The 15,071-nt window shown below is 43.6% G+C and overlaps 1 protein-coding gene across 1 annotated transcript; it reads right to left on the bottom strand.

Annotated features, from left to right (window-relative positions):
• Positions 1 to 420: 420 nt before the first annotated feature.
• Positions 421 to 14,830, bottom strand: gnmt (glycine N-methyltransferase; the record flags this gene model as incomplete). Its single annotated transcript, XM_084339075.1, has 7 exons — positions 421 to 595; positions 8,108 to 8,229; positions 9,170 to 9,312; positions 9,934 to 10,050; positions 10,251 to 10,378; positions 10,539 to 10,543; positions 14,752 to 14,830. Coding segments are annotated over 7 exons (769 nt in total), but the record flags the coding sequence as incomplete, so codon positions are not given.
• Positions 14,831 to 15,071: the final 241 nt, after the last annotated feature.

Below are 15,071 nucleotides of genomic sequence, written 5' to 3'. Positions count from 1 at the left end.
ACGACGCATTCTTTGTCGGATAAAGTGGCACCAAGTGTATCAATTCATTATGAACGTCAAAATTTGAAAAGTTTTGTACCATTCAAACCTCGAGACACCGCCCCCCCAGAGAGACCAACGATAAGACGGCAGACAAGGTCCGGGGGGGGGGGGGGGGGGGGACCTCCACGTGACCGGCGAGGAACCCCCGTTTCGGGGGCCATCTCTCTGGGATGGGGGGGGGGGTTCCGGGACCCGTCGCGACAGAGCCACGACGGCGTTTGAAGAAAAAAAAAAAAGCCATACTCAAATATAGGTTTGCCCAGGTTTGAATGACGAAAGAGGGGGGGGGGGGGGGGGGGGGGGGGCGACGTCGTCCTTTATGACGAGAGAGGGGGGAGGGGGAGGAGAGAGAGAGAGAGAGGGCGGAGGTCGCCCTTTTTAGGCTTTGGTCTTCTTGCAGACGTGGATGAAGTAGCAAGGCGCTTGACTCTGGCCGGGGCTGTAGGTCTTGAAGTCCCCGAAGACGTTGTGCTCCACTTGGCCGTGGAAGGCGGCGTTCAGGAGTCCCTTGAAGCTCTCCAGGCGGTGAGGGTAGTACGACAGACGGAATTTACTGGTGGGAAACACACACACACACACACACATTTGAATAATAATAATAATAATAAAAACGTTATTTGTATAGCACCTTTCATACGAAAATTATGCTCAAAGTGGTTCAGAAAAAAAGACATAGGCATAACCCTTTCACTACCACACGACAGACGGTTAACCGTCTGTAGTGTGGTAGTGAAACGGTTAACAGTCTGTAGTGTGGTAGTGAAAGGGTTAACCGTCTGTAGTGTGGTAGTGAAAGGGTTAACCATCTGTAGTGTGGTAGTGAAAGGGTTAACCGTCTGTAGTGTGGTAGTGAAACGGTTAACAGTCTGTAGTGTGGTAGTGAAAGGGTTAACCGTCTGTAGTGTGGTAGTGAAAGGGTTAACCATCTGTAGTGTGGTAGTGAAAGGGTTAACCGTCTGTAGTGTGGTAGTGAAAGGGTTAACCATCTGTAGTGTGGTAGTGAAAGGGTTAACCGTCTGTAGTGTGGTAGTGAAACGGTTAACAGTCTGTAGTGTGGTAGTGAAAGGGTTAACCGTCTGTAGTGTGGTAGTGAAAAGGTTAACCGTCTGTAGTGTGTTAGTGAAAGGGTTAACCGTCTGTAGTGTGGTAGTGAAAGGTTAACCGTCTGTAGTGTGGTAGTGAAACGGTTAACAGTCTGTAGTGTGGTAGTGAAACGGTTAACAGTCTGTAGTGTGGTAGTGAAAGGGTTAACCGTCTGTAGTGTGGTAGTGAAAGGGTTAACCGTCTGTAGTGTGGTAGTGAAAGGGTTAACCGTCTGTAGTGTGGTAGGGTAACAGAGCATGAGGTGAGACGGATCTTTAAAAAAGTGGATATCAGGAAGGCAGCAGGACCGACGGCATCCCCGGCCGCGTCCTAAAAGTCTGTGCCGACCAACTGGGCCCCGGTATTCACTGACATCTTCAACCTGTCCTTGGAACAGGCCGTCATCCCCACCTGTCTGAAGAAGTCCACCATCATCCCTGTACCCAAAAAATCTACGCCCGCTTGCCTCAACGACTACCGCCCTGTAGCCCTCACCTCCATAGCCATGAAGTGCTTTGAGAAGCTAGTGAAGGGCTACATCTGTTCCTCCCTCCCCATCAACCTGGACCCTCTGCAATTTGCATATCGCCCCAACAGGTCCACGGAGGACGCCATAGCCCATGTGCTGCACACAGCAGCATCACATCTGGACAAGAGGAAGGGGAACTATGTGAGAATGCTGTTCATCGACTACAGCTCAGCATTCAATACCATAGTCCCCTCCAAACTCATAGCCAAGCTCAGGGACCTGGGCTTGAACTATGACCTGTGCCAGTGGGTCCTGGACTTCCTGACGGGCAGACCCCAGGTGGTAAGAGCCGGCAACTGCACCTCCTCATCCATCACGCTCAACATAGGGGCCCCCCAGGGCTGTGTTCTGAGCCCCCTCCTCTACTCCCTGTACACACATGACTGCGTAGCACAGCGGAACAACAACACCATCATCAAATTTGCTGATGACACAGTAGTGGTGGGCCTGATCTCTGCCAACGACGAAAGGGCCTACCTGGAAGAGGTAGAGAACCTGTCACAGTGGTGTCAGGAGAACTGCCTCTCCCTGAACGTCAGCAAAACAAAAGAGATGATTGTGGACTTCAGGAGGTCGGGGGTCAAGGACTACAGCCCCCTCAGCATCGACGGGGCACCAGTTGAGAGAAGTGAACAGTTTCAAGTACCTCGGAGCCCACATATCCGAGGACTTGACATGGACCACACACATTGACAGTGTTGTGAAGAAGGCACGACAACGCCTCTACTTCCTCAGGCGCCTAAGGAAGTTCCAAGTCAGTCAGAAGATCCTTAGGAACTTCTACTCATGTACAATAGAGAGCATCCTGACCGGCAACATCACCTCCTGGTTTGGGAATAGCACTGCACAAGACCGTAGCAGACTACAAAGAGTGACACGTTCAGCCGAACGCACAATTAGAGGGGGGCTTCCCACCCTCCAGAACATTTACAACAAGCGGTGCAAGGGGAAGGCTAAGAGAATTATTAAGGACTCGAGCCACCCGAACAACTGCCTCTTTGAACTGCTGCCGTCAGGCAAGCGATACCGGAGTCTTATGGCGAGCACAGAAAGACTCAGAAGGAGCTTCTATCCCCAGGCCATCAGGCTGCTAAACGAACAATAATCGCTAAACGAACAATAATCACTATGCAACAACCATCAAATGCACACAGCACACACACCCACAAGCACACACTCACTCAAACAAACAACACACTGCAGCACCCACTCTCCACACTTTAGATCACACAAACACACTTACACTTTATATTTATTGATAAAGGATTTGCACTACAACTCGTACACCTACTGTGAATTGTACCTAAACTGCACCTCGTCCATTTATGCCTTGCACTATATAGTATTGTATATTAGTACACTGCACAGTATTGTATATTGTATGGTAACTACGTCTACGAACATTGTACATATGTCTAAACTGAACACTGTGACCTCTTTTTTTACTTCTAATTTTTACTATGTTTTTATTTCATACTTATCTTGTCATGCACAGTCTCTGGAGCGCAACAGTAAGAAGCATTTTGTGCAAAAGTATTCTGTACTTCTGTATGACAACTATTAAAGAAACTTGAACTTGAAACTAGTGAAAGGGTTAACAGTCTGTAGTGTGGTAGTGAAAGGGTTAACCGTCTGTAGTGTGGTAGTGAAAGGGTTAACCGTCTGTAGTGTGGTAGTGAAAGGGTTAACCGTCTGTAGTGTGGTAGTGAAAGGGTTAACAGTCTGTAGTGTGGTAGTGAAAGGGTTAACCGTCTGTAGTGTGGTAGTGAAAGGTTAACCGTCTGTAGTGTGGTAGTGAAACGGTTAACAGTCTGTAGTGTGGTAGTGAAAGGGTTAACCGTCTGTAGTGTGGTAGTGAAAGGGTTAACCGTCTGTAGTGTGGTAGTGAAAGGGTTAACAGTCTGTAGTGTGGTAGTGAAAGGGTTAACCGTCTGTAGTGTGGTAGTGAAAGGGTTAACCGTCTGTAGTGTGGTAGTGAAAGGGTTAACCGTCTGTAGTGTGGTAGTGAAAGGGTTAACCATCTGTAGTGTGGTAGTGAAAGGGTTAACCGTCTGTAGTGTGGTAGTGAAACGGTTAACCGTCTGTAGTGTGGTAGTGAAAGGGTTAACCGTCTGTAGTGTGGTAGTGAAAGGGTTAACCATCTGTAGTGTCGTAGTGAAAGGGTTAACAGTCTGTAGTGTGGTAGTGAAAGGTTAACCGTATGTAGTGTGGTAGTGAAAGGGTTAACAGTCTGTAGTGTGGTAGTGAAACGGTTAACAGTCTGTAGTGTGGTAGTGAAAGGGTTAACCATCTGTAGTGTGGTAGTGAAAGGGTTAACAGTCTGTAGTGTGGTAGTGAAAGGTTAACCGTCTGTAGTGTGGTAGTGAAACGGTTAACAGTCTGTAGTGTGGTAGTGAAAGGGTTAACCGTCTGTAGTGTGGTAGTGAAAGGTTAACCGTCTGTAGTGTGGTAGTGAAACGGTTAACAGTCTGTAGTGTGGTAGTGAAAGGGTTAACCGTCTGTAGTGTGGTAGTGAAAGGGTTAACCATCTGTAGTGTGGTAGTGAAAGGGTTAACCGTCTGTAGTGTGGTAGTGAAAGGGTTAACCATCTGTAGTGTGGTAGTGAAAGGGTTAACAGTCTGTAGTGTGGTAGTGAAAGGGTTAACCGTCTGTAGTGTGGTAGTGAAACGGTTAACAGTCTGTAGTGTGGTAGTGAAAGGGTTAACCGTCTGTAGTGTGGTAGTGAAAGGGTTAACCATCTGTAGTGTGGTAGTGAAAGGGTTAACCGTCTGTAGTGTGGTAGTGAAACGGTTAACAGTCTGTAGTGTGGTAGTGAAAGGGTTAACCGTCTGTAGTGTGGTAGTGAAAAGGTTAACCGTCTGTAGTGTGTTAGTGAAAGGGTTAACCGTCTGTAGTGTGGTAGTGAAAGGTTAACCGTCTGTAGTGTGGTAGTGAAACGGTTAACAGTCTGTAGTGTGGTAGTGAAACGGTTAACAGTCTGTAGTGTGGTAGTGAAAGGGTTAACCGTCTGTAGTGTGGTAGTGAAAGGGTTAACCGTCTGTAGTGTGGTAGTGAAAGGGTTAACAGTCTGTAGTGTGGTAGTGAAAGGGTTAACCGTCTGTAGTGTGGTAGTGAAAGGGTTAACCGTCTGTAGTGTGGTAGTGAAAGGGTTAACCGTCTGTAGTGTGGTAGTGAAAGGGTTAACAGTCTGTAGTGTGGTAGTGAAAGGGTTAACCGTCTGTAGTGTGGTAGTGAAAGGTTAACCGTCTGTAGTGTGGTAGTGAAACGGTTAACAGTCTGTAGTGTGGTAGTGAAAGGGTTAACCGTCTGTAGTGTGGTAGTGAAAGGGTTAACCGTCTGTAGTGTGGTAGTGAAAGGGTTAACAGTCTGTAGTGTGGTAGTGAAAGGGTTAACCGTCTGTAGTGTGGTAGTGAAAGGGTTAACCGTCTGTAGTGTGGTAGTGAAAGGGTTAACCGTCTGTAGTGTGGTAGTGAAAGGGTTAACCATCTGTAGTGTGGTAGTGAAAGGGTTAACCGTCTGTAGTGTGGTAGTGAAAGGGTTAACAGTCTGTAGTGTGGTAGTGAAAGGGTTAACCATCTGTAGTGTGGTAGTGAAAGGGTTAACAGTCTGTAGTGTGGTAGTGAAAGGGTTAACCGTCTGTAGTGTGGTAGTGAAACGGTTAACAGTCTGTAGTGTGGTAGTGAAAGGGTTAACCGTCTGTAGTGTGGTAGTGAAAGGGTTATCCGTCTGTAGTGTGGTAGTGAAAGGGTTAACCATCTGTAGTGTGGTAGTGAAAGGGTTAACAGTCTGTAGTGTGGTAGTGAAAGGGTTAACCGTCTGTAGTGTGGTAGTGAAACGGTTAACAGTCTGTAGTGTGGTAGTGAAAGGGTTAACCGTCTGTAGTGTGGTAGTGAAAGGGTTAACCGTCTGTAGTGTGGTAGTGAAAGGGTTAACCGTCTGTAGTGTGGTAGTGAAAGGGGTAACATTCTGTAGTGTGGTAGTGAAAGGGTTAACTGTCTGTAGTGTGGTAGTGAAAGGATTAACAGTCTGTAGTGTGGTTGTGAAAGGGTTAACCCTTTGTCATGTGGCAGTGAAAGGGTTAACCGTCTGTATTGTCACAGTGAAAGGGTTAACCATTTGGTAGTGTGGCAGTGAAAGGGTTAAGTGCAGGCATATCAAATCTGTTTTTCACATTAGGATATCTTAACGTCCCAATAGGCCACCGTGTTTAGGGTTTGATTCTATTGCGGTTTTAAAAAAAAAGACAATAATATTGATAAAGAATGACTACTTATTTATGTCCACATAAATGCAAGTATGTCAAGGACATAAACACTAATAATGCAAACAGGATAGACCGAGAGACCGTTACAAAAGTGCCCGATTGGCTGAACCGCATAGGTTCATAACAGTAGCAGGTGAAACGGCTTCATGGACATCATCTATCATCGTGCGGTTACATTTACGACGGCAGTTAGGACACGCGGAGAGATAAGCTATCTCTGCTCGCATTTAATTCAACGAGTCTAATGTGTTTAGAGGAGATAAGATAAGGGGAGCAGTCACGTCTCCCAACAGTGGATAGAAGATCATGTACAAAGACAAATAAGAACATCGACAATTCAATAATTAAATGATATATAACAAAATGTCAGATGTGATGCTTGAATAATATAACATGTTGGATCTGTGTGATTAAATAATATAAGATGTTAGATCTGTGTGATTAAATAATATTACATGTTGGATCTGTGCGATTAAATAATATTACATGTTGGATCTGTGCGATTAAATAATATTACATGTTGGATCTGTGCGATTAAATAATATAACATGTTAGATGTGATGGTTGGATACTATAATGTGTCAGATATGTGTGATTAAATAATATAACATGTTAGATCCGTGTGATTAACCTCTTAAGCCCAAAATGACATCATGTCATAAATCTATCTCACCAGACTGTATGACATAATGTTTTTTTCTTTTTCAAATGTAGCCAAGAGTAAAGACCCGGATCCTGTCAAAACAGAAGTCATAGTGTATATTTTCAACAATACGTTTGTTTACCAATAGGCTAAAGTGTTATTAGTGAGATTTTAGTTTATGGAACGTGTTCATAATTGAGCGAATATCCACCATTTTGAATTTGTGTCGCAACTTCGTTTGTAGTCATATGAGAGGACATCCAGAGCTCTCAATGAGCGTTGAAATATCGGAAAACTACATTACCTAGCCGATTCCAGCTTCCTGCAAGCAAATGACTTGTGTATGAATTTATTTAATTTCTCTTATTTCTCGGGATTATCTATCACAAAACTGAACGTTCGTTAGTGTGTCTACCTTCTGTGAGCGTTTATCAACAATCCGTGTTGCAATCCGATCCAAAATGGCGGAGCCATATCCATTATAAGAATGAAACTGTACATACAGTAGATTTCATTCACGGTTCTTGCTGCACGCCTGCACGATACTAAATCCAAATTGAACTCTGCCATTTGAAAGAGGAGATTTGGCCCGGTCCATAGATGTGCGAGTTGGCTATAATAAGGTCATTTATAGGTCTGGTATTCTATATTCTATAATAATATTTCAAATTGCATGTGTCCGGATGGCAGAATTCAGTACTGTATCTACAAAACATTCTGTTTAATCATCTTCCCTTTATTCATTTGCTTAGATTCTTTGTACACGTGATCTCAAGAAGGTGCTGAACGAGCTCAGTGGCAGTTTTTGTCTGGTCATGTTTAGCATGGTGTTATTCACTGTCAAAGATGCAAAGAAAAATCATAATTTATATTCTCCTTTGTTTCATCACAATTGACTCAGGCCTAGTAACAGACACAATATTTCTGACACTGGGAATACATTCCATGAGATCCATAGAGGTCAATAGATACCAAGAACATGCAAATGGACCTTGTAGAAGTGAAGCAATCTTCCATTTACTTAGGTATGTATTATTAGGCGGAATTTCAGAAAATAGGGCTCAAGAGGTTAAATAATATAACATGTCAGATATGTGTGATTAAATAATATAACATGTTAGATCTGTGTGTCGTGTCATGTCGTGTCATGTCGTGTCTAGGGATGCTCGATATTGGCTTTTTTACCGATACCAATATACCGATATTGTCCAACTCTTAATTTCCGATACCGATATCAACCGATACCGATATATGCAGGGTCCCCCCCCCCCCCCAAAAACGGAAGAATTTCAGGTAATTAACATTACATATCTCTTGTCGTGTAATTAACACAACATTATGCATACTTTGACAATAAATAAAATAATAATTTGTTCTTACTTGCTTGTCTGGGTAAATAAAGGTTAAATAAATGTTTAAAAAAAAAAAATATTTAAAAATATTTTTTTTTAACCGATACCGATATTTTCCGATATCACATTTTTAAGCCGATATCGGCCGATAATATCGGACATCCCTAGTTGTGTCATGTCTTGCACTGCACTACCTGACGTCGGGGGCACGTTCCACGTTGAGCTGGGGCACGTGGATGGTGTAGTCCAGGGTGATCATGTGGGGCTTGTTGTCGACCCACAGCACCGACGTGGCGATCTCCTGTTGCAGGTCGCTCTGCAACACAGTCACGCAGATAGTGAGGACAGTGACGACAGTTAGCGTGATTAACAAGAGAGACAGTTAGCGTGATTAACAAGAGAGACAGTTAGCGTGATTAACAAGAGAGACAGTTAGCGTGATTAACAAGAGAGACTTCGGCTCAGCTTCTTCCCCAGGAGGCCATCAGAACACTGAACACTGAACTCTCAACCCACAAGTACAGATGAGCACACACACACACACACACAACACACACACAACACACACACACACACACACAACACACAGCTGCAATCACTTTAAACAAAATGGAAAAGTCACTTTAAAGGAATGTCTATTTTATTATTGTATTATTGCACAATCGATGCGGGCATGACCACCCGCATTTCACTGTATGCCCTGGTGGTATGTGACAAATAAACCTCTTGAATCTTGAATCTAGTTGGACCTTCTCCTCTAAGCTTCCTACCAGAAGTACTTACACAGGGTTCCCACAGACATTGCAAAATGAAATTCAAGGATTTTCAAGTACTTTTCCAAGCACTATTTTTTCATTTTAAAAGGGCATTTAAAAGGATCCAATTTCCTTTTTTTTCTTTTTTTTTTTTTTGAAAAAAATCTGATCCAATATTTATGGCTTAAAACCACTTTCCGACAATTAGTTACACTTTAGATTAAAAAAATTCTATTTCTTGATTCAGATTTTATTTATTTTTTATCATGGATGAACAAAACGTTCAATGCGAATGGTTGATTTGAATTCCAAGGACTTTTTAAGCACCTGGTTAAAAAATTGGCTGTTTTCAAGGAATTCCAGGCCTTGACTTTTTTTTTTTTTTTTATCAAGCACTTTAAGCACTTCAAGGACCTTGTGCGAACCCTGTACTGAGCGTGGAGAACGTGTCTCTCTCCTGCTGCCAGTCGGACCCGCTCCTCCTCTAAGCGTCCTACCTACCTTGTAGTAGATGTTCTTGCCCTGCGGCGCCATGCCCGTCTCCAGGATGTAGTCGTAGTTGCGGTGGTCGATGATGAGGATGCCCCCTGGTCGGACCATGCTGGCGATGTTGGTGAGGGCTAACTTCTGGTCGCTCTGGTCCCCTGGGAGGAAACACACACAGGTCAAAACAACACACCACACGTCAACACAGGCTGGAGTTCAATGGGTCAACTCCCCTCTGTGACGCAATCCCACTCTGTTGTTGTAGTGGAGCTATGATTGTTATTATCACTATATCAACCACCCGTCCATCAACCCACCCACCCACCTATCCATCCATCCATCCATCCACCCACCCACCCACCCACCCACCCACCTACCCACCCACCCACCCACCCATCCATCCATGCATCCACCCACCAAGCCATTTTAATTAAAAAAAAAAAAAATGTATCCTTTATTTATCCAGGAATGTCCCATTGAGATACATCTCTTCTTCCAGGGAGTCCTGACCAACACGGCACACAACAACACGTTTCAACATAAAAACAAGGGCATTAAACAAGAAAAAACATACAAATCAAATACAAACACAGAAGGCCTGTATTTGTGCAGTGGTGGCCAGGAGCATAATCAGATCAGCAATAGCATCAGGTAAAACAGTTACATGTGTCATGAAGGGCTAATCGTAGCATACATTTAAAAGCATTCACAGTATAGGAACCCACCAAGCCATCCACCCATACATCCAACTATGCACCAATCCATCCATCCATCCACACCTTTGAAGTCCGGTAAGTGGGCGAAGGAGTTTCCCAGGCAGATGACGGCGTCGAAGCCGTCCCCAGGTTTGGGGATATCATCCTCCGCTAACGTCAGCCAGTTGGCCTCTTCGATCACTGTCGAGAAAAAACCAGGGGCCCTCATTTATCAATAATGCGTAGAGAAAGTGTTGTATTAATAATGCGTAGAAGGTTAACCCTTTACTATCACACTACAGACGGTTAATCGTCTGTCGTGTGATAGTAAAGTAAAGGGTTAACCTTCTGCAGTGTGGCAGTGAACGGGGGGTTAACGTTAATGATGGGACGTGCCGTACCCCACTGGTCGAAGGCTGTCTCTTTCCTGCGGTCCCAGCGGGACTTCAGGGCGTACTTGAGCATCTTGTCGCTGGCGTCCACGCTCACCATCTTGAAGCCCTCCTCCACCAGCATGATGGAGTCGACCCTGCGAGAGGGAGAAACCACGCGAGTGAGCTTTGTAAAAACACACGTACCGACCCTGCGAGAGGAAGAAACCACGCGAGTGAGCTTTGTAAAAACACACGTACCGACCCTGCGAGAGGGAGAAACCACGCGAGTGAGCTTTGTAAAAAAAACACACGTACCGACCCTGCGAGAGGGAGAAACCACGCGAGTGAGCTTTGTAAAAACACACGTACCGACCCTGCAAGAGGGAGACCGCGCGAGTGAGCTTTGTAAAAACACACGTACCGTAGTTAGGGTGACCAGATGCAAAAAGTCCAAAAGCAGGACAACAGTAAGATTTTGGTGGGACAAAGTGGGACAGATAGATAATGTACATTTTGCTTATTAGAATAACATGGTCTTCACCGAGACCAATGTTTTTTTTTTGGACGTTCGGTCAAATGGTGGGACAGTACAACCAAAAGGGGGACACCTGGTCACCCTAACCGTAGTAGGTTCAGCTCTCCGTAACTGACTGACACTGTTACACATGTGACTGTCCTGTATGTATTTATGTATATTATGTATTTATTGTGGGGATTGGGAGGTGGGAGAGGGGGGCGTTTGATGTCTGATGTTTCATGTTGATCATGTCCCGCCAGTGCTTTTAACAAACTGTACCGCAAACAATTACCACCAACCATCGCTGTGTGGCATAATTAAAGTATCTTGTCTTGTCTTGTCACTTCATCAACCGTTATTTATTCTCGAAAATACAATTGAGGTCATTTTTCAACGTCGTCGAGACTTTACAGACATTTCAATGCACACACAATTCTACAACATAACGATAATAAATATTATATAATAACTATCTATATACTGTACTACTCTTCACACATGGACCGCAGTCCAGAGTTCACCACAGAAATTAGTATAAAATGGACATAGGCAAAAAATCTGCACACAAATAAAAGAAACGATGCATAAATTGCAGACATAATAATAGGTATAAAAAGACAATAAAAGTAGTGCAATGTAAACGTGCAGACTTAAGAATAGGCATAAAATAAGTACAATAGTACAATGTCAGGCATGTGAACCCCCCCCCCCCCCCCCCCCCCCAGGAACAGTCCCCCAAACACCCCACACATCAATCCCTACCACATCCCCATCCAAGACACACCCCGCGATAAGGGGCGCCCCAGGACCCACAGCAAATGTATCTAAAATGGAGGATCGGTGCAATTTTAAACTCTGCAACAGAGAGGGGAGAATCTCAAGCTTTAAGGACCGTTGGAGTTCATTCCATGAGCTAGAGGCATTATAGCAAAATACAGATTTACCCTGTTGAGAGCAAACTCTGGGGACCTTAACCCTTTCACTGCCACGCGACAGAAGGTTAGCCCTTTACTATCACACAACCGACGGCGATGCTCCATCATTAGCATCATTAGCTCCGCTAAAGCGGAGCTAATGATGATAATGATGGAGCATCGCCGTCGGTTGTGTGATAGTAAAGGGCTAACCTTCTGTATTGTCACAGTGAAAGGGTTAACCGGCTGTCGTGTGGCAGTGAAAGGGTTAAGGACCAACAACATTATTCCAATAATGATGTGATATAAGGAGGTAGCTTACCAAGGCAATAAGGGCCTTAAAAATGAACAAATACCAGTGTTTGTTGCGCCTCTCCGTCATAGAGGGCCAACCAACCTTCTCACAAAAGGACACAGTGATGAGTGTCGTATCTATCATTAGTGATGAATCTGAGGGCAGAGTGATAGAATGATAATAAGAGTCTGAAAACAAATCCCTACATCAAGAAAGAGATTATCGTCATACATTGATAGAATGTTTGTGTCCGTGACCATTGAAAAAAACAGTGGTGAGGACGTCGTTCGTAGGGACGACTGAATGGGTCGAGGAGGGGAACAGGGATCAGCGAGGTCAGGCTTTTCCGCTGAGCCTGCAGTCTGTGAACTAAACCACCCGACTAGATGACGGTTTGACCACAAACAACAGCAACAGCAACAACACATGGCGTCACTATCTCCCTGTGGATGACACCAGCTCCTCACGACTAAAGGACACCATTATATCGTCCGGCGAAGGGAACCTCTCCCGCCTACCAATGGTCTCTTAACTACACACCCTCAAGACCCCTACGCTCTGCATCTTCCGGCCGCCTCAGACCCACTCCTCCTATCCGAGCTCCGGGAGGGTCATCAAAGAGAAGCCACCTTTGCTCAGTCCTTGCCCCACAATGGTGGAACGAACTTCTTCCCACCCCAGTTAGGACAGCCGAAACCCGTCCAATCTTTCGCCGTCGACTAAAGACATACTTCTTCAACCATTATCTGAATTTTTTTTTTTTAAACTAACCCTAACTGACCTTACTGTCATGCACTCGTCCTAATAAACTAACCTACACTGTAGCACTCAACACTTTGATGAACATTGTTACTCAGCTGATAGAGTCGTGCCCTTCCTTCTTTCCTTCCTGCTGTCTTGTTGTACAAAACTCGTAAGTCGCTTTGGATAAAAGCGTTCAGCTAAATGACTAAATGTAAATGTATCTCCCTGTGGACGACACCAGCCAACTGGGTTTTGAGGAGCCACGCCTAATGCTGATGAAAATGGATTCCAATAGGGACTGCAGTTTTTTTTTTTTATGTCCCATCATTTCATTGAGCTGTAATTAACACAATGATTTAGTATCCTCCAATGACATCACTGGAGGACATATTCAAACGCTCAATAACTGACAAACTAAATTAACGTGTGACAATCTGTTTACTTTTAAAGTACAGCTCATGAGTAAATTGTACATTTTTACATTTCTATTTGCAATGATGTCTACTTAGTGATCTGGTAGGCGTCATGTTTCTATCTGCATTATGACACTGTAAATACAGCAGCCTGTGAAAAGGTTATGTAATTCCATTTTAATCCCCGTTAATTCCTGTATTCCCCAGTTCTCACCAGACTGGCACCATCTACCCACAGTCTAGAAAGATAAGACAACGTATTTCTTTATTGATCCCCTTGGGTCAGCATGGGGGAGGGGAGGTACAGGTATGGGCAGGCCGGGTGATGGTAGAAAGACAGCAATAAAATTAGATCGGAATATAAAAATATCAGAAAAGAATCAAAGATACAGTGTAAACAATATAATTAACTCTGAATATAAAAATATGAGAAGAAATAAACAAAGGTGCAGATGAGGGTCTGTATTCCCTATCAGTTATATTATACGTTACAATTAAGGCTGTCAAAGTTAACACGACATTAACGCACAATTCTATTAATGCCACAATTTTTTTTGCGCACGATTTACGTTTTTATAAATATAATTATTTATAAAAAAAAATTTACTAGACTTCACTCAGGTGTATTATTGATACTGTTTGAGAGAGAGAGAGAGAGAGAGAGAGAGAGAGAGAGAGAGAGAGAGAGAGAGAGAGAGAGAGAGAGAGAGAGAGAGAGGGGGGGGGGGCGGGGGTGTGAGTCCTTAACCCTTGTGTGGGTGAATGTAACAAGTTCCTAACGTTTTCTTTCCCCTATTATTTCATGCACACTTTATTCATTGTTTTAAATGATTATTTTCTTTAGTTATTTTGTGCATCACTCTGTTTTGAATTTGATGCAAATTTGCAATGCATGAGGGTCATCCTTTTGTGTTTTAAATGGCTGCATAAAGCAAGCAGTTGTTGACTCATGTTGATAAGAGTATTAAAACATGAAAGGTAGATAAGAAATATGCGATTAATTTGCGATTAATCACGAGTTAACTATGGACAATCATGCGATTAATCAGATTAAATATTTTAATCGATTGACAGCCTTAGTTACAATTAAGATAGGCAATAAATAATATGTATCTGAATATAACTATGAGTGAGAGTAAAAGTAAACAGTATACACAAAGTGATCAGTACCAAAGATCCTTCCCCCAGGGCATAAAATAAAATATTGTTTGGTCCCTGTTGGTTGTCAGTTAAGGCCATGGGTAGGTAGGGAATTTATTTTATTCTTTTATTTTATTTTTCCCCACAGCGACTATGGATAGGGAATTTCTTTATTTAATTAAAATGTTCACAACAACATGGATGCATGTACTCTGCCAGCATGTTTAATATCCATAATACTAAAGGTTTGACTACGATTTTTATGAAACTGTATTGTAAATAAATTGGGTCGCACCTAAATCGGCAGGGTCGGTCGGCAACCGGAACCAAACCATTATTTTCTTTAGGCCCAGTCGAGAAGAATGAGACCTATATACGTATATCTCTAACGTCCTGCCTGGGAAGAGTACAGTTTGAAGAGGTGCATCATGCCTACTGTGACTAACAGTATGATTCAGTCTGCCTATCTTACAAAATGACTTGGTAAGATCCACACGTACAGTACCTGTCCGACACAAACACCCTCAAAAGAACCCACTACTATCCTGTAGGTGGACATGTCAGAAGCCTTCGCCTGGTGGATGCTGTGACACAAACGCAACATCTGACACTGACAGCATGGAACTTTGAGCACAATATCACTAACTGAACAGCTACCTCATCTAACTGAACAGCTACCTCATCTAACTGAACAGCTACCTCATCTAACTGAACAGATACCTCATCTAACTGAACAGATACCTCATCTAACTGAACAGCTACCTCATCTAACTGAACAGCTACCTCATCTAACTGAACAGATACCTCATCTAACTGAACAGATAC

The sequence above is a fragment of the Notolepis coatsorum genome (genome assembly GCF_963971535.1).
Source record: "Notolepis coatsorum genome assembly, contig: SCAFFOLD_2514, whole genome shotgun sequence".
Lineage (NCBI taxonomy): Eukaryota > Metazoa > Chordata > Actinopteri > Aulopiformes > Paralepididae > Notolepis > Notolepis coatsorum.
This window is presented reverse-complemented; position numbering and strand designations above follow the sequence as displayed.